Genomic DNA, 19,235 nt, shown 5'->3' on the forward strand with positions numbered 1-19,235 from the left:
ATAACTTATTGTTTACCATTACTGTACTTTTGTGTTCTGAGAAGCTAATCATGTATGATTCTACTGAGCCTGTGTGTTTGGCATTTTAGATGTTAAATTTTTTATCTTGCATATTCATATTTGTGTTTAGATTTTATCCACCAATAAATTAATTATAATTTTCAATTATTGTAACTGAAGCATGTGCCTCTATAAAAACTGCTGCCTGTCAATCAATCAATAAATTTCGTACACGTCCAGCTGTGTTGTGGCGAACGTTATTTCCTGGCCTCAGCTATCCTCTAACTAAATTTTGACCCCAGAAGCTAACCATATAGCAAATACATTTATTTGCACTAACATGGGCAACATATGTATGTTATACAACAGAAATATAAGGCACCACCCAGCGGTTATCCAGGGTTATACCATGCATTTCAACAGTGAAACCATCGTCCTTTGAAGCTCTTTGCCGGTACTGTGGGTATTCATCATTTCCTGTTTGAGTTTCTTTCAGGAGGGGTCGAGGATACTTTTTGCTGCAGCGACCTTCTTTCATACAGGGAGCATTGGTGTTTAAATTACTAGAGATGAGCCAGCACGCTTGGATAAGGCAGTTATTCAAGCGAGCTTCGCTCTTCTCGAATAACTGCAGGCTCAAGTGTGCTCGCTCATCTCTATAAATGACCACAAGGCCCATGGATTATATTGGCCTTGATCATTTCATGAATGAGAGGATTTTTTTCAGGTTTTGGTATCTCTGCACAGATATCATCATCTATTTAGCTTGGAGAAATGCCTTGCTCTAGCCACAACAAAATGTGGATATGAGGAAGACCTCCCTTTTGCCATTCAACAGAATACATAAAACCATTCACATTTTCAAAGAAATGCCCCTTTGTTAACAATGCCATCAATGCTTTAACTTTTAAGGGAAAACCTCTAGCAATGATGCCATGATGATTGTGGGGCTTTTGACCAGGCAGCAATACCTCCACAATTTTCTTCCATCAAGGATTACATATAAATGTAATGAAAAGTCAGGACGACTGTAATAACGGACATATGTCAAATTACCAGTGTTCTGGGTATAGAGTACACCAGTGACATTGTTGATGTAAATATATTGTAGTCCGTGTATATTTCCTAAGGCTACTATGGCAAGCTGCATGTTAAGCACAGAGGGAACTTACATACCCAAAATTTCTCTGGCTAGAATGCTTTTATATACATCAAAAGTCTCAGTGTGAACAAGACATAAACATCTGCTTCAAATTAACTTGGGCGAAGCCAGGTATATCACCTAATACTTTTACATACATCAATAGTCACCCCAGTATAGATCAAACGAGTGATTATGGGCGATTCTTGTGCTGTGTAAACACAGAAACCCACAAAGCAAGTGAGCGACAATCACTCACGTATCAGAGTCTCTAAGTTTATATTGCAACTAAAAAACAAGTGACTATCAGCCAGTTTAACAGGCAGTCATTCATCTATGAATGACTGCCTGTTTACTCTAAATTGAGACAGGCACCTGGAAGAGATTTTCGTCACGCTCCTCCTCCATCCAGGGAGCAATTATCACTGTTGTGTAAAATCACAGGAGTGATAATTGCTGTAACAGCCCTCCATTGCTTAAGTGACCAATGGTTGTCTGGTGTAAAAGGCGCTTCCTGCCTCTTCCTTTGTCTTTCAGTATTCCTCCAAGCCTCCCATGTTCGGCGGACGGTGGCCTGAGACCCAGCCAGATCTCCCTTAGCCCTCTTCCTTTGCTGTCCCTGGCTGGCACCTCTCCTTACATGACCCATTTAGCAGCACTTCCCATGCGTGGGAAATCATCACACCGTCCATTGCTACGGGTAAGGCTATGCCTGCTTGACTGAGGATCCAATGAGGGTGGAGCAACAGAAAAGTATCATTAATGTTGTGGCAGCAGTCTAGTGATGCATCATTAATAGGGGCGATTTGAATGGCCATAGGCCCCCCTATAGCTTTGAGCCTAGGGCGCCCACAGCCTTTGCCCCTATTATAATCCACCATTGGTTAGTTTTCTCTCACAGTCCACAAACATACTAGTAGGTTTTCTGCACTATGAAATTGGTCCTAATGAGTTTAAGGGAAATCAGATGATGAGCCCCATTAGTGGCAGACGTAAGTGGTGATATACACTGTACAACGTTGCAGGACATGTTAGCGCTCCATAAGTAATGGGAAATAAAATAATAGAGGTCTTTATTATTATTGTGCTTTCAAGTTGTAGTAGATAGCAGTTTTCTGTCCTGATAATTCCTATAAAACAGAAATTGATAAAAAAGAAACATGATCAGAAGATGAATACATCCAGATCTGCTTTTTTTCCGTAAAAGCAAGACCAAAATTTATGCAGCTAAATGGGACTTTTAAGTTGACCGTCAGGAGCCGCTATCTAATAATGATCCCCAGATAATCAGATGGTCTGTGGGGACATGAAGGATGGTGATGTGCAGTATAGGGACGTCTGTCGATAAATGATAGACATGTTGCTCTTGTTTGAAATCAAGCACTGACTCGTTTGGAAATACATACTGTAAGAGGCGCAGTGATGGAGCTGGACATTCTATCATAATGAATACTGTGTGTGTAAAATATATAAGTTAGTATATATATATATATATTAAATGTGTGCATGCATATGTACATATCAGTTCTTTCTGGTGAAATGAAGTTGAAAATTGGGGTACAATATGATGATTTAACTCCATGATGAGCTTCTGGTACCTGGACAAAATACTGCCAATCAGCAGCTACAGCCAATCACTGATCTCCGCGAATGAGCTTTGAGGTCTGGGATTGGTGACAGCAGCTTGTGATGTCCTGCACAAAGGCTACTGAAGCTTAACAGTACAATACTAGGGAGTTGTTGGCGTGGTAGATCTATTAGTTTATAATTTTCTGCATGGGCGACCTGCTTTTTTTTTGTTTTTAATCTTTCTCGGATAACCTCTTTAACTTAGTTAGAACTTTGTTAAGTAATACAATTTGTCATAGTACCAATTCAATATAGTCTCACACCATCCAGTGAAAAAAAATCTTTGGATGATGGACGGCATCTGTCAAACATATATCTTTTTCAGAAAGAGAGTAGGAAGAATCCAATGGCTGGATGTTCTTAAGAACCGAAATGTCCAAGAAAGTTGGGAAATATTGCAAAATGAAATTCTCAAAGCACAACCGTTAACAATCCCTAAAAGAAGGAAGAATGGGAAGCATTTAAACAGACCAGGATGGATAAACACGGAAATTATGTACATGTTAAAAACGAAGAAAAATATGTTTATCAAATGGAAAGAGTAGGGAATATCTAAAGAAGAATATAATGCCGTCTGCGGAAACTGTAGGGTAAGTGTCAGAAAAGCTAAAGCTGATAATGAAATGATGCTTGCAACAAAGGCCAAAAGCAATAAAAAAGGATTTAGGGGGTATGTCAAAAGCAAAAGAAAAGTCAAAGATGCTATTGGATTCTTACAAGATGAAAATGGTGAACTGGTTAACAATGATGTGGAGAAGGTCGAACTTTTAAATTCCTATTTTGTATCTGTTTTCTCTCAGAAAGTAGATGGAACATCAAGTGATCTTCCCTGTGCTACTGGGGGAATAAAAAAATGCAGGCTATCTATAAGCAGAAAGATGGTGAGGGAACACTTAGCTAACTTAAATTAATTCAAATCTCAAGGTCCAGATGAATTACATCCTAGCATACAGAAGAAAGCAGCAGAGATAATTGCTGAACCACTCGCCATAATCTTTGAAAATTCCTGGAGAACAGGAGAAGTCCCAGAAGATTGGAAAAGGGCAAATGTTGTCCCTATCTTCAAAAAAGGGAAGAAGGTGGATCTAGGAAACTACAGACCTATGAGCCTGACTTTTATACCAGGAAAGATCTTTAAACAAATTATTAAACAGCATGTATGCAAGTACTTGGGTGAAAATGGAGTAATTAACCAGAGCCAGCATCGGTTTGTAACAAACAAGTCATGCCAGACGAATCTAATTTCCTTGTATAACAATAACACTGACTGGATTGATCAGGGAAATGCGGTGGATATAGTATATCTTGACCTGAGTAAAGCATTTGACAAATTATCTCATACTATACTTATTGAAAAAATGACCAAATATGGGATTGACAGGGCAACTGTTAGGTGGATTCACAACTGGCTGAGTGATCGTACTCAAAAAGTGGTCATAAATGGCTGTGCATCCAAGTGGAAGAATGTATCAAGTGAGGTACTACAAGGCTCTGTCCTAGGCCCAGTGTTGTTCAACATTTTTATAAATGATCTTGAGGAGGGAATCGATGGGAAACTGATCAAATTTGCCAACGACACAAAGCTAAGAGGGATAGCTAACACTAGGGATGAGAGAGAGAGTATTCAAAAAGATCTGGAAAAGCTTGAACAGCGAGCGGCGACTAACAGAATAGTATTTAGCAAAGAGAAATGCAAAATCCTACATCTGGGCAAGAAAAATTAAAAAAGCACATACAGAATGGGAGGAATTGGGCTAAGCAGCACCACATGTGAAAAAGACTTGGGTATACTAATAGATCGTAGATTGAACATGAGTCAACAATGTGATGCAGCAGCCCAAAAGGCAAACACAATTTTGGGATGTATTAGGAGAAGCATAGAGTCTAGATCACGTGAGGTAATTATCCGCCTTTACTCTTCTTTAGGCAGACTTCATCTGGAATACTGTGTCCAGTTCTGGGCACTCCACTTTAAAAAAGACATAGACAAACTGTAGCAAGTTCTGAGAAGAGTCACCAAGATGGTGAGTGATCTGTAAATCATGTCCTATGAGGATTGGTTAATGGATCTAGGAATGTTTAGCTTGCAAAAAAGCAGGCTGAGAGGAGACTCAATAGTGGTCTACAAATATCTGAAGGGCTGTCACAGTGCAGAGGGATCAACCCTATTCTCATTTGCACAAGGAAAGACTAGAAGCAATGAGGTGAAACTGCAAGGGAGGAGATACAGATTAGATATTAGAAAAAACTTTCTGACAGTGAGGGTGATCAATGAGTGGAACAGGTTACCACGGGGGTGGTGAGTTCTCCTTCAATGGAAGTTTTCAAACAAAGGCTGGACAAATATCTATCTGGGATGATTTAGTGAATCCTGCACTGAGCAGATGGTTGGACCAGATTGGACTAGATGACCCTGGAGGTCCCTTCCAACTCTACTATTCTATGATTCTATGTTTGTGCAAGAGGGGGGTGCTTACACACAGGAGCAGTCTGCCTTTATAAAAAATTTGCCATGAGTACTGTGTGGTAAGCCCCACCCCCCTTAGAGTGATACTTGGCTAGGAGAGGAACGAGGGGACAGGTGCTTGCTGGTCTGTGAGCATTGTATAACAAGCTCCCCTCCAACGGCCAGAGCCACAGCCAGGGAGACAGAGAAGGGCGCAGAGCGCCAAGTTGAAGAGCACAAGGTGGAGCCATTTTGTTGTGACCTCATAGAGGCTGAATAAAAAGAGTCCCGCCCCTTAGGCTGATACGGCTAGGGGAAAAAATGAGCACTGAAGCAAAGCTCAGAGAGCCCATGAAGGTTTTGGCACCATAGGTGCATATAAAAGACCTGGGAGCTGCATCACAGACACGGGCAGACAGAGGAGAGGCAGACAGACCAGATATGCAATTCCACTAGGGTCTGCAGAGCTGCAACCCATAGTGTGTAAAAGAGGCCCCAGAACTGAGAGAGGGGGCAAAGAAGAGGCTGCAGAATGATGTGTCAATATCTGTTATCAGCAGCAATGGAGTGGTGTGAGTGCGCTGTTCATATACTGCATAAGCAATGCAAAAAAGATGTATAGAAAGGGACTAATGACCGGGGCCAAATGAAAGACATAGACCACATGGAGAAGGAGACCCTTTCCCATAGGGTCCCAAAGTAGATGATTGCAAAGTAGACTCAGAACACCAAAAGTTACCAGACATGTGAGACTCGTCTCAAATGGTTAAGTGTTCATTTACTTTATGGACTTTGTAGACCATGACGGTCGGACATGACTAGCTGTTATGGGTTGATATGTCCACTGGTAATGTGAGAGTTCAATATGTTAAAGATGTGCATTGGTTCTGCAAGAGTTAATGACGGCCATATACTGGGATCCTATGATATTGAAATGATAGGCAAGCTATGATATTGAAATGAGGTACCACATTTAGTGCGGCTGTACTCGATGCACCTTTTGCACCTACAGTGTGTGGCAAAGCTCTGAATTTACGTGTAAACAAGAGAGACAATTTGCTTTAGTTGCGGACGGCAGCACCTACAGCGTCTTGAAGCCGAAATGTTAGTGTGTGGTGGACCTCCGGAAATAAAGTATGTAGTACTAGTTTGAAGGACAGCAACCAGAGAAATGAAGGTTTCTTACCTTTCTGAGAATTAAGACATTTTGTTGACATGGAATGCTTGTTAAAACTTATGAAAAGTTAAAGCACGGAGTCCTCCTATGGGGTGGAAATACTATACTGGTTTTGGTTCAAAAAGTTGTATTTCTTTTATAAATTTCTAGTCTCCATCTGTCAGCTGATGCGCAATCCTGAACCTGTGTTATACCTCCACCCCCTGCTGCACACACTCTGCAAACTTGCTGTGCTGTTAAAGACCTGGGGTGGCAGCAGACAGCTGTCAGTGCACCTAACCTTCCCATCCTGCTGCTGGTGCTGGGCACTTCTGAACAGTGTGCCCTCCTGTCTGGCATCTCCTCAACTTTGTATTTCTGTAGGTGATGTCACCCCTTGCCTTGTTGCAGCCATCCTGACCCCTGGCACTGGAAGATGTGATGGGGGCGTCATGGGGCTGGAGAGAGGGCAGGAGTCGGAGCTTCGGCCAAGGATTCTTGGAGAGTTAATGGGGTCGGCACAGACAAGGATGAACTGTGGGCCTGGCAAGGCTGCTCCTGCCTCTGCAGATCTATGCTGGCCACTGACAGGTAGCTGTGCTTTCCTTTCAGCTGTGCACTGCCCAATCCCTCAAGAAGGGCAGCGCTGCCACTGAATGGCAGTTACAGTAGTGGTGGTGCTGAAGAGAGAAGGAAGGGGGTCCTGGGCAATTGCCCAGTGTGCTTCAAACCTTTCACCCCACCCCACTCCGTCCGCAAATACAGGCCCTGTCGGCCACCTTTGTTTGCCCAGGACCAGAGGGTAGCCTTAAGGAACAACACATCTGTATATTAAGGAATGATTCTTTCCAAATACTTTCTTTACAAGGAGATGGGTTTCACGTTTCAATGAGAAAGGATGGAATAAAACAACTAATATTAATATTTTCCTTTGAGCGGCTCGTACCTCATATGTAGATTCCTTATCTTGTGTCTTGGAGTCAGGAGATGCATTTCCTAGAAAAGAATGTATATTTGTTAGTCAGTTGTATGTCCATATAGTAGTGTTAGATAAGTATTCACCCTCACTTCTATTTATTACCATTAGCATAAAGAGGTCACCCCAACTTGTCTACCACTTCTCAGAAGTACCAGGCCACATATTTCCGCTGTAGCGACCATAACAGGAGAAACGGAGTGTTACATGGCACCAAGTCAAAAAAGATTTATTTATGTCCCTTCCTTCTCTTCAATGTGGGAAATCCTCCTTGATGATGTCTATGTGCCCTAGTAAAACATCTGGACAGGAGTTAAGATGAGCGAGCATACTCGCTAAGGACAAATACTCGAGCGAGTATTGTCCTTTTCGAGTACCTGCCCATGAAGGGGGGGGGGGGGTATGTTTTTACAGCATTCATGGTGCAGAAAAGATGATGTTAATTTTTTTCTAAATGTCATTACAATTATAGCATATCAAATTTTTATAGTTCCTATGTAGTAGTGCTTAAAAAAATACCTTTAAAAATATTACTTTGTTGCCATCTTTTGACTCCCTCAATTTTATTTTTTATCAAGGCAGGTGTGTGGGGCTTGCTTTTTGTGAGGTGACTTGTTATTGGCACATTTTGGGTTACATATGACCTTTTGATCACTTTTTGTTAACATTTTTCTTAGAGATAGGGTGACTGCAATACTATGGCACTACATTATGCTGTATTTTAACAGGCATGTCTTAATAAGCAAACAATCATAACAGCACTGGGGTTCTTCAGAAGGCCCCAATCTGCCATGACACCTGGATGGCACCCTAAACTCATTAAAATTGACAGCATTTAATTAGTTACCAGCTGTGATCAGATTTATCTTCAAATGTGGCTGTTGTTGAGTGGACAGCAGCTGCCAAAGACAACCTATACCTAACATGTATCAATCATCTGCTGAGATTCAACAATGGCGGTTTCATGATGTGACAAAATCGCAATTTAACAAATTCCAACCTTAAATAGGCTGTCCGATTCTAGCTGTTTTGCTGCAGGAATCAGACAGCTCTGTACATTACTCAGTGGCCCTAGTTGGTACTGCAGGCTGAGTCCTTTTAAAGTGAATGAGACTCAACCTGCAGTACCAACGTGGGTCACAAAGCAATGTACGGAGCTGTCTGCTTCCTGCAGCAAAACAACTAGAAGTGGGACAATTACTGTGAAGTCATAGTATGTCATCAAATATATAATAGTGAAGAAGAGAGAATGAGGCAAGGAAGAGCCAACAGAAGTGAAGAACAGCGAGCTGGCTCCTAAGCATGGAGATTTATATATATAGAATGCAGTCGGCGTCCTGGGACAGGCTTTCTACTAGTACATCTATAACTATCTATGCACATTTGTCTCACCCATGGCCGATTTATAATCTTCTAGCAAAATACTTAAAAAGTCGTTCAGCATTTTATATACAGTACATTGAAAACCGTAGAGCTTTGTGCTCAGTGCAGCCAAATATTGTCCTTCCTTACCTAATTGTCTTTTCTCCATGTGTCTCTTCAGACAGAAATAGGACGCCACATTAATGAGAATGAAGGCGGTGATGTTCCCAATAACTATCCCAATAATGATGGTGGAATCCACGGCTCTTACTGTACAAACTGCAAGGATGTCAATGATGAGTTTCATCAGGTATGACACTACTACAATACAGGGTTACAGGGGTTGTCCCACCCCTAAATAGTATAGCTTCTCATTAGATCACACAAGACATAACAAATTTTCAATAGGAATATTTTAAATAAATGTTTTTCTTGTTATATTCTTGTTAACAGAGGAGCTGTTCAACAGGCTGATAGCTCGCTGGGGAGAGCTGCCACCTGGAGCGCAGGAGATCCCAGGTTTTGTACATGCAAGTTATTTTTTAAAAAAAACCTCATGACCGAGTTTGGTTCCTATTCTTTTGAGGATTTTACTTTTTTTCCTTCTTCTGTTCTTGAATATCTCTTTTATGATCTACTTTAGCATCTCTGAGCAGGTAGCAAATGCTGTGAACGAGGATCATACACAGAAATCAGAGATCCATAGCAGACCTCAGAACAGAAGGGGGAGGACATTTTGGCTGCCTGCAATCACTTCTAGGTAGAGCTCACTGCTTATTCTGTGGATTAATCGAACTTTGGGAAGTGAGTTCAACCCAGTGACGCAGCAATAGGGGCCGCAATTGCAACTGGGTTGCTTTGTCAGATGGGTCCCAATTGGTCTCTGGGTAAAAAAAGGACATTATTATTTTGTGAGGTGGCACAAAGCATAATTATGACTCTAGGGAGGTAAAAAGCAGGGCACGATTACTGCAGGGCACAAAGAAAGCATTATTTCTTGTAGTGGGCACTGTGGGGGAATTGTTACTGGTTGAGGGCACTATTATTTTGTGGGGCACAGAGGGGAACACTAGTACTGTATGGGCAATAAAATGTGGCACTATTACTATTGGAGATACTACGAGGGGCACTGAAAATAGTATGGGGAGAATCATAGATCACACTTCACCTGTGATCATTGGAGGTTTCTGCACTGCAATCACTATCACTCTGTGGAACTGGTATCTGACTATTATGTGGTCATTGCATTATTTAGAAGTATACTAGAGCTGAGACACTGTATCTAAGCCCACTGTTTTATAAAGGTTGTGTTATAGATATTTTATTTATATCATTTAATTTTTGTAGGTGGTCAGCAAAACACATTTTAGGGTTTGTGCCCCTAATCTTTTAAGACTCCAGCGAAATTATGGCTGCTAGAGTTGCATCATTGGGCCACATACGAGACCCAGCAATGCAGTGAAAAGTTGCAGCAAAAAAACTGCCAGCCAAAAAGAATAGTTATTTGGGAAGGGGAACAGGGGGCCAAAGCTGAACTTTTGCACCAGGGCCTATAAGTCTTTAGCTAAGCCAAGGCTTTAGGTTGATAGAATTGTATCATTTTACTGACTGATGTGAAGGGGAGTAGTGAAACAATTTAGTATTATATTAGTAAGACATTACCATTTGTATCCTCCTTGTCTGATGGAGATTCTGGAATAAAAAAGGAAGAACCAAAATCTGATTAAACAGCAAAAAACAAAGTAGAGATTTAAAAATAATTCTTTATTGATATGTTTCAATGCTATGTTTTAGTAACTAAGAACAGCTTTACTAGGAAACTGATTCTCCTTGTGGAGATCCAGCAAGGTTTAATCAGATTTTCAAGGGATATTTTCATCCCAGTTTTTCATGGGATATTTCCATCCCAGTTTTTCACGGACGAAATAAGAAAACCCACAATCTCTGTTCTGACTATCTGCTGTGAAGAGAGAAGCGCTTAGTACTGCATTCTCTCTGTACCTGTCATTGAAGTGACTGGGAAACAGCATAGCACTGCACGCTACATTGTTTCCATAACTCATGGCATTACGGAATCAGCATAGTAAGTTGTGCTACGCTGTTTCCTAAGTTCCCATTGACATTCCCCTCTCGGCTATTTAAGTCACTGTTCTCCAAGAAAAATATAGAAAAAATTGTGTTTCAGATACCACTGCCATTTACACTCCTCCTGTAGACGCTTAACATATAAAAGTTCAGCTACTCCAGGTAGCAAGAAAGGTCTTCTGTGCATCATCTAGAAGTGACTATACTGTAAATCAAAATACAACTCCTCTAGATAGATGTGGACTCTCTTGTGTGTGTTCTCCATACATCACTACCCTATAGGTTAATGTCAAACCCCTTTAAGAGACTTGAAACGACTCAGTCATCAGCCAAACCAGAAGCACCCATATGTATACTTTATCTCTGTGTGCTGCTGGTTTAGCATATAATAGTCAAATTTGATGGTTCTTCAGAGGGTTGGATTCTACAAATTCACTATTTAATAGTGAAGCAAAGTTCATTCTTTGAGATACAGCAGATCTGAGCGGTTGGTGCAATTCATGGTGACTTCTGGCCAGACATTCCCCATGTAGAAGGGAAATGTAACAGTATATGACATCCATTCAAACGTATGGTTATATATAATGGATGTGAGATTTCACAATGCAGCACACCATTAACCATATCCACCAACAGTTCTATATTTTATTGGATTGTCCTTCAAAAAGGACTGTGAGGGAAAAGATTTGTTCAAATTTGCATAAAAGAGTTGTGTCCTTATTATTTTTGGAGCGAGGCTTAAATGTCCTGCAATTTGTAATACCTATGTCAGGGGGCTGCATTACTATATATTGTAGAAGGATTATATGAGTTTATGTATCAGCTTCTTCCTGTCGGTCTTATATTTGCCATGAAGTGTCTACATACAGTATGACAATTACCAGTCATTGTAATAATGGTTGTCATTTCTATGTGATATAATTATATGTCCCCTCATATTCTTTTCTGGCCTCAGTTGTTGTCAAGGTGCAGTCTCCTATATCTGTGTAAGGTGCCGTCGCTATGTTGGTGGCGCCGGCCTGGGTCGATACCCCGCAAGAACTTTTATTGAGAGACATGCAATTTAAATACAACTCACTAGACCAAGCCCGGTTCCAGCACCCAGCAAACCTGGACCGGCAAGACGGGTGCCAGCACCGAGAGGACGCCCCTACCATGAGGCACATTGACTAATCTTGGCCAGATGAATCTTCTCTGTTAATTTCCATACAAGAAAGCTTTGGAACTTATTTTCAGAGAGTACAAGGTCTCATTATGAAAGGAAATAGCATTAAAAGTGATTGATTGTTCATCTCTTGTTGGCCTGTGAAGTTCGTTTTAAGTGTTCTCCGATTGGCCGAGAGCGAACCTCCCACAAGTGGGGAGAAATGGAGGATAACCTTGGCAACTGGAAACAGGTTGTTAATCATCTAGGTTAATTCAGTTACATGTGTGACAGTGTGGCGAGTACTTGTCTGCCGCTCTACATAGTGAATTAGCTAAATTTATTTTTTAAATTACACACTTATTTCCCTTCCCTCAGATCATGCCTGCATCTGCTATTTCTCATTTTAAGTGCCTAAACAGCCCTGATTCCGTTTGCTATATTTCTGGCAGTTTCGCTGTTTCTAGTCAAAGGGTAAACATCAGTGCATTTGTCAAGAAAGCAAAGTTTAAAATTTTGCATAATTCAAACTTAGACTTGGTGATCAAAATAAGTCTTGGGTCCCTCACAAGGTGTGCAAGCAGTGTGTCTAGAGTTTATGGATGTGGATGAAGGGAACGCGTGATAAGTTGCCATTTGGTATACCCATGGTTTGGAGAGAGTCAAGAGATCATTCCAGTGACTGTTACTTTTGTGTAGTGAAAACTTCAGGATATAATTACTGCCTGCTCCAAAGTCATCTCCAAAGGGGTTTGTCTTCTGCTGGAACATTCTGGGCCATTATTGTATAAAAGAGTCTAAGCCCTCTGTAGGATCATCTGAACCTCTCTGTTGGGTCTTGCCAACATGAACTTACTGTAGACATGAAGAAGAATAGTTTTTTGAGTTGTCTTCCCATTGGAGTTTGTCATCTGACATGTGATGCTTTGCTGGTGATCACATAGAGATGGGGTAAATGTTACAGTAGATGAATTCTCCCAGATACCGGCCACATTACTCTTCCTCCATTGGATTACTAAGGATGTTGCAGAGCAGTTTCCTGGAGGAGTGCAGGTCAGGGTCTTATTTATACCAGCAATGACTGTTCCAGGATCTGAGATGATTGGTTCTTCTGTGAGATCTACAGAAAGACATATATCACACTAATGCCTTCTGTAATGTATGCAGAGGAATAATTGTGAATCAACATTTACATTCTGTTAGCTCAATGGAGCACTACAGGTATATTCTAATGTTCCAAATTAAGGGTTAAAATATGAGCTTCTCACAAAATGATTGACTGCTCACACAGCATTTTGTGCAGTTATCACAATTTCTAGTTTATTTGTTAACATGCTGAAGTATTTTTTACGGTTTTTAGACAAAGACATTGAAAGTGAGGCTAGAAGACACCTTACTTAAACATATGTGTTAGGTGCTTCTGGGACCTGTAATACTATGGGTTTCCATTAGTACACTTCCTCAGATGTGGCATGATTGTGCTGGCTGGGTGTGGTGTTCTGCAGTCAGCCAATCCCCTCTGGTCTGTGGCACTTAAATACCAGCCTCATTCCCCTTGTGTTTGCTTTTATGCTAGGTGTCCTGTGTGTCTGTGTGGGTTGCCACATGAGGTGTGTCCTGTGCTACTTGGATCGTTTACCATCTAGGATGAGTTATTTCCATAGGATCCAGAGTGGGGCAGTCCCTATGGGGACGATCGTCCTGCATGCCGGCAGGATTCATGAGGGTTAGCTGTCTCATTAGAGTAGGGACCCGCAAGACCACGGGGACCCTTGAAGTGGTCTTGCGGGCCTAAGTGATTTGGCCAATTCCTCAACTATACCTTGTATCTAATCTATTCCATCTGTTTATTACTCCCATCGAGTCATGCACAGTTTGTTATATTAACTATTTCTAGACTTGTTAATTTAATTATATATATATATATATATATATATATATATATATATATATATATATATATATATATATATAATGTATAAGTTTCCTGAGTTAATTCTGTTACTAGTAGAGATGAGTGAGCATACTCGCTAAGGACAATTACTCGATCGAGCAGTGCCCTTAGCGAGTACCTGCCCGCTCGGAAGGAAAGGTTCGGCTGCCGGCGCGGGCGAGAGGTGAGTTGTGGCAGTGAGCAGGCGGGAGCGAGGGGGAGAGAGGGAGAGAGAGATATCCCCTCCGTTCCTCCCCGCTCTCCCCCGCCGCTCCCTGCCCGCCGCCGGTAGCCGAACCTTTTCTTCCGAGCGGGCAGGTACTCGCTAAAAGCAATGCTCGATCGCGTAATTGCCCTTAGCGAGTATGCTCGCTCATCTCTAGTTACTAGTTACTTACATATATGTTATCGTTCTTTAAAATCATTAGTTGGTTAATGTATATTACTGGCAGTGTTTAGTAATTATTAATTGGTTAAGGAATATAAAGTTAAATAGAGTATAGAGAGGTAGAGAGATAGATATGAGGATAGATAGATAGATATGAGATAGATAGATAGATAGATAGATAGATAGATAGATAGATAGATAGATAGATAGATAGATAGATATGAGAGATAGATAGATAGATAGATAGATAGATATGAGATAGATAGATAAATAGATAGACTAATTATGCATGCAGATATCTGTTTCTAAACAAGCTTTTAAATCACGTATATCCCCCCCCCCTTTTTTTTTCCCCTGTAGCCTGCGTGTAGTTTTGATCTAGTTAGGAGAAGGATAATTGCTCTTGTCAGGTTTCAGAGAAGTGACCTTGCATTTCTCTAGTTGTTTTCTTCATTAGCCACCTGGGCACCTGTCTTGCATGAAGATACAGAGAGAAAAATGGAAAAAGAAACGCAGAACAATGGCAAAATAGCATACAAGAGAACATTATGGCTTTTTTTACACTGTACACTTTTAAACTAGTAGTCACATAAACCAATAAAAAGAGGAAAATGATGAAATATGTAATGTTGTCATATTAATGTTACTGGGTGAAACTAACACAGAGAAACATTTGGAACTGAACTGTAGCAACTAGCGCCAGGCCGCTGCTGCCGAGCCAAGTAATCTCATGCCATGGACATGTCCCAGAGGCACATAATGAAAATATTTTGTGAACACACAAATGCCTCAAGAAAAATTTTTGTACTTTTATAGTTTAAGGCCCCCTTCACGCGGGTGTATTTGTGCATGCACCACACAGAGAATAGAACCCATTGGTTTCGATGGGTTCATACTAGTGATGAGCGAGTATACTCGCTCATCTCTAGTTCATACACGTGTGTATTTTCCTACACATTTTGGTCACACAAAAAAACACAGCATGCTCTATTTCTGTGCACATTTGCGCCCTCTAAGTCCGCATAGAAGTCAAAGGGGATGTACAAATGTGCGAAAAATACGCTAGCAGAAGATGCTTAAAGCATGAAGCACTGCTTAATTGTGTAAAAAAAAGAACACACCTGCAACTCATTAGACTAATTAGCTATTTCAATTGGTGTGTCTTTGCTTGCTGTGCGCAAATGAAAATGCCTTGCAGGTGCAAAAAACTGCAGCAAAATACACCAATACGCACAAAAAAGCATTGTCCATATCACAAATATGTAGCGCTTAGGCATGCGCAAATGCGCATATGCTCATGTGTAGTGGGCCTAATGGAAAAGCTGCAGTTCTCCACAAATCTGCATTTTCTTATCAGTAATTGATTTTACTGACAAATGTAAGAATTTCAAAAAAAACTACATTTCATTTAATTTGCTCCAACCAATCACCACATTGTAGTACATATGAATGACAGTTGATAATTACTGTAGGATTCCTGAGAACTTACTGGTCACAGAAATAGTGGGTTTTACGTAGTCAATAAAATTAAGTTTCACTTTACTGGTCTTGCTTTCCTCAAATCTAAAGTAATATGTCTCGGCATCTTCTTTCTTGGCATCGGTTATTGTCAGGCTGCAGTCTCCAGTGTCTGGATTTCCTGTCAGATAGAAGTTTGTTCTTCCTCTAGGCCCGAATTTATCAGTAGTAGCTACAATAGTAGCCGGATTGGAAGGACTGGGTGAATTGGGTGGATTCAGCATCCAGTATCCAAAGGAATTCTTGAACATATTTCTATAATTAGCAGTAAAGTTACATGGAATCGTGACACAGAGACCCTCCTGTACACGGACACTACGAGGCACGTTAATAGAATAACCAGCCACCTGACATGTGATACCTGCAGAAGGAGAAAATATGTCATTACTCCATATCAAGTATTTTACATTTATCAAATAATCCACAAAGACATTGAGGTTTTTTCTTAGGACTTCTTCAGTGACATATTTGTGGGCATTATTGTGCGTATAAAATATACACACACAACGTGCAGAGAGTAGAACCAATTGATGTCAATGGGTTTGTTCCCAGGAAACCCTTCAAAAATAGTACCTTCTCTATTTTCTTACGTATTTGTACACCAAGGGCCCCATAAAAGTCTATGGGAGGTGTGCAAATGTGCACTCAATATGTGCGCAAATGCGCAATACGTCGCACAATGTCATAAATAAAGTCTACACAACTGGATTTAATAGCCTTTTAAATCACTGCGGGTGTGTGACACACACACATGTAAACAGTCCCTGCTTGTGTGAAAAGTATAGTACTATGCGTCAATACTCACGCAAATCTATCTCATCAAACCTTGTTCACTACGCAAATATGTTGCGCTGAGGTGTGCACAGTTGCACACATAGTTGTCTGAAGCCACTCTTAATCCTTATCTATTTCTTTTACAACTCAGTAAAACTCAACCTCATCCCACTAATTATAGTATGTGCTAAAAATATTTTACCAAAAAGTGCCTGTGTCTTATAGTCCAAATTCAAGAGGATCTGCCAGTGCCAGACCACCCTGACTGCATCCTCAACAATCATTCCACCGGATGCTTTGAAAACTGTGCAGCAGCGGATACTGATCTGTGTAATCCGTGTTGGGCAGGAGAGAAAGCATCACATTATACTGTAGGTGCCTCAGAGAAAGACTGACATCCAATGTCAGAGTTAAAGGCTCAGGGGTCCAGGTACAAAAGTTCAGCTTGGGTATGCCCCACCTGTACCTGTACCTATACCTAAATCATGCTGTGCACAGCTGCAAAACAAATTTACATACAACAGAGAACAGCATCAGTGGGCAACACTCATGTTCCCTGTATGTTTCTGCCCCACCAGCAGCTTGAAGATTAAGGCTCCACAGCATATTTAGTTTGCCTATGGGAAAAAAATTGTGAATTCTTCTGACTGGCTTTAATTTTCTCTTTCATAAGAAAACTTTGTGTTCATGTGCAGATCACAATAACCTTGTAATTATACTGATTTAGCCTCTTCGCATAAGCTTTCCAAACATGACTCATTTGCTGGACTACGTGAAAATTTGTTTGTAGCCCCTTAGGATTTCTTCACACAAGTATCCTTGCACAAATTTTGTGCAAGAAAAATGTCCGTGTGCTAAACATAGAGAATAGAACACATTGATTTCAAAGGGTTTGTTCTCATATGTGCATTTTGCGTGTGCATTTTACTGTACAGATTCATTTGACCCACACTCTTCCATGTGAGACTCTACAAGACAGGGCCGGAGATCTCACCTACCTGAGATGTGACAACAGTGTTCAATACCTTCATTAATATTGATATCAGGTCTATTTTATATCCCCAAGATACCCATATGTTGTACTTACCTTCCCAGAAGAGAGGCAGGATAATCACAAGACCGACCCACATGCTGCTGTGCTTTATGTGCCTCATCTTGATTCTGAGATGAACCTTTGGGTAAGATCATGTATGGATTGTAGATTCTTTGGAACAAATTAGTTCTTGCTTTATGTCTGTCCTGTTGGGAGTCCTATAAGAGTAACACAGGAGTAACATATATGGCAGAACATCTTACATCACTATTATGATAACTACAACATATCTTACTGTGTCTGACATAAAACTGCTGTAACTATACGGCTTCTGCAGGCTTTTTCTTTGCACTGAGATTGTTTCTCTGATTGTACAGATTTTGCGGTTACTTTATTCCATTACTTAGTGGGATTAGAGACAGACGGGGCAACAGATCTGTTCACACTAAGCAATGGAATAAAGTAACCGCAACATTTTAGGTACCGCTGAGCGCCGCAAACTCATTCTTCTGGATGTGTTGAAAACTCTGCTCTGAATGCTGTTTGCTGATCTCTCCCAGAACCTACAACACTAGAATAGTGAGACGGCTGAGCTATTGCAGCATGCAGCCATTACTTCTATGTGTAGTTAAGCAAAATAGGAAAAAAAAGGTTTCCGCGCTCATATGGATAAGATTATAGTATTCAGTCTCCTTGATATTTCTTCATACGATTTTTATTATGGATTATGAGCAACGCGTTTCGGCTAGTAAAGCCTTTCTCAAGCTCAAAACTGCATACATTAAAACAACACAGACAATATAAAGCTTACATATCCCATGGATTTGCTGCAGGAGGACGCCATGGGTGGTTCTCCGACATCACAGAGGGAGGGGAATCCCGCTGTGGGAAATGTTACGTAATCGTACGTCGCATGGAACGCACATAGCGTTCCAAATTTTAAACCAACTTTATTTCACTTTGTCTTAAAAGACAAGGTGTCCACAAGCAATCATATCTTCATATCTGAGAGACAAGTGTATAGATATATACCCGTTAAAAATAACTATTTAGATAATTAAAAACAGAACTTCTTCCTCGATCATTATTCACATGCTACCATATATGAATAAATTTACAAAAAAAATCACTTAATGATATATATATATATATATAAATCACTAATGATTAATATATATAAAATATATATAGGAGCTACCGTATACAAATAAAGGTCACATTGTTTTTTGTCCTTATCGCATGATAGTCGATACTTCTATCTAAAATTAATCTGTCTAAAATTGTCTAAAATTAATCTCATTATGACCATATAAACATCTGTAAAAAATAATTTAACTAATGTAGTATTTCTCCTAATTTCATATAAAATCACATTTAAATTTTTTCTAAGATTTGAATGCCGAGGTGTTCAGTCTATGCATCCAAAACATCTCTTTTTGCCATAGACTGATGATAGATTTGGCAGATATAAATTCCAATAGGGTCACTTTCAGGCCTCGGTCAGACGACCCTTTTTGGGTGAGTGAGTGCTGCCTCTGATTGGCTCAGCGCAAGGACCAATCAGGGGCAGCTTTCAGCTATTGAATGACAGCTGAGAGCTGCCCCTGATTGGTCCCTGCGCTCAGCCAATCAGAGGCAGCACTCACTCAC

General features: G+C 40.6%; 1 protein-coding gene across 1 annotated transcript; it reads right to left on the reverse strand.

The window, feature by feature from the left end:
- Positions 1-2,085: 2,085 nt before the first annotated feature.
- LOC136631367 (sialic acid-binding Ig-like lectin 13) lies at positions 2,086-17,798 on the reverse strand. The gene is made up of 7 exons (XM_066605636.1): positions 17,640-17,798; positions 15,750-16,139; positions 12,796-13,059; positions 10,373-10,402; positions 8,861-8,989; positions 7,319-7,368; positions 2,086-2,271 (listed from the first exon to the last, which is right to left on the reverse strand). The coding sequence occupies exons 1-7, from the start codon at positions 17,704-17,706 to the stop codon at positions 2,221-2,223; spliced, it is 981 nt and encodes a 326-aa protein (XP_066461733.1). The 5' UTR covers positions 17,707-17,798; the 3' UTR covers positions 2,086-2,220.
- Between the last annotated feature and the right edge of the window lie 1,437 nt (positions 17,799-19,235).

This window comes from Eleutherodactylus coqui, chromosome 6 (genome assembly GCF_035609145.1).
Source record: "Eleutherodactylus coqui strain aEleCoq1 chromosome 6, aEleCoq1.hap1, whole genome shotgun sequence".
NCBI classification, from domain to species: domain Eukaryota; kingdom Metazoa; phylum Chordata; class Amphibia; order Anura; family Eleutherodactylidae; genus Eleutherodactylus; species Eleutherodactylus coqui.

Bases quoted from the DNA above. Each gene is read 5' to 3' on its own strand.
- LOC136631367 (XM_066605636.1), bottom strand. From the start codon at position 17,706: ATGAGGCACATAAAGCACAGCAGCATGTGGGTCGGTCTTGTGATTATC. The intron at 10,403-12,795 runs GTAAGTTCATGT...TTTTTATTCCAG, and splicing joins TATTCTTCTTCATGTCTACA to AATCTCCATCAGACAAGGAG. The intron at 2,272-7,318 runs GTACGAGCCGCT...TCTGTTTTATAG, and splicing joins ATAAGGAATCTACATATGAG to GAATTATCAGGACAGAAAAC.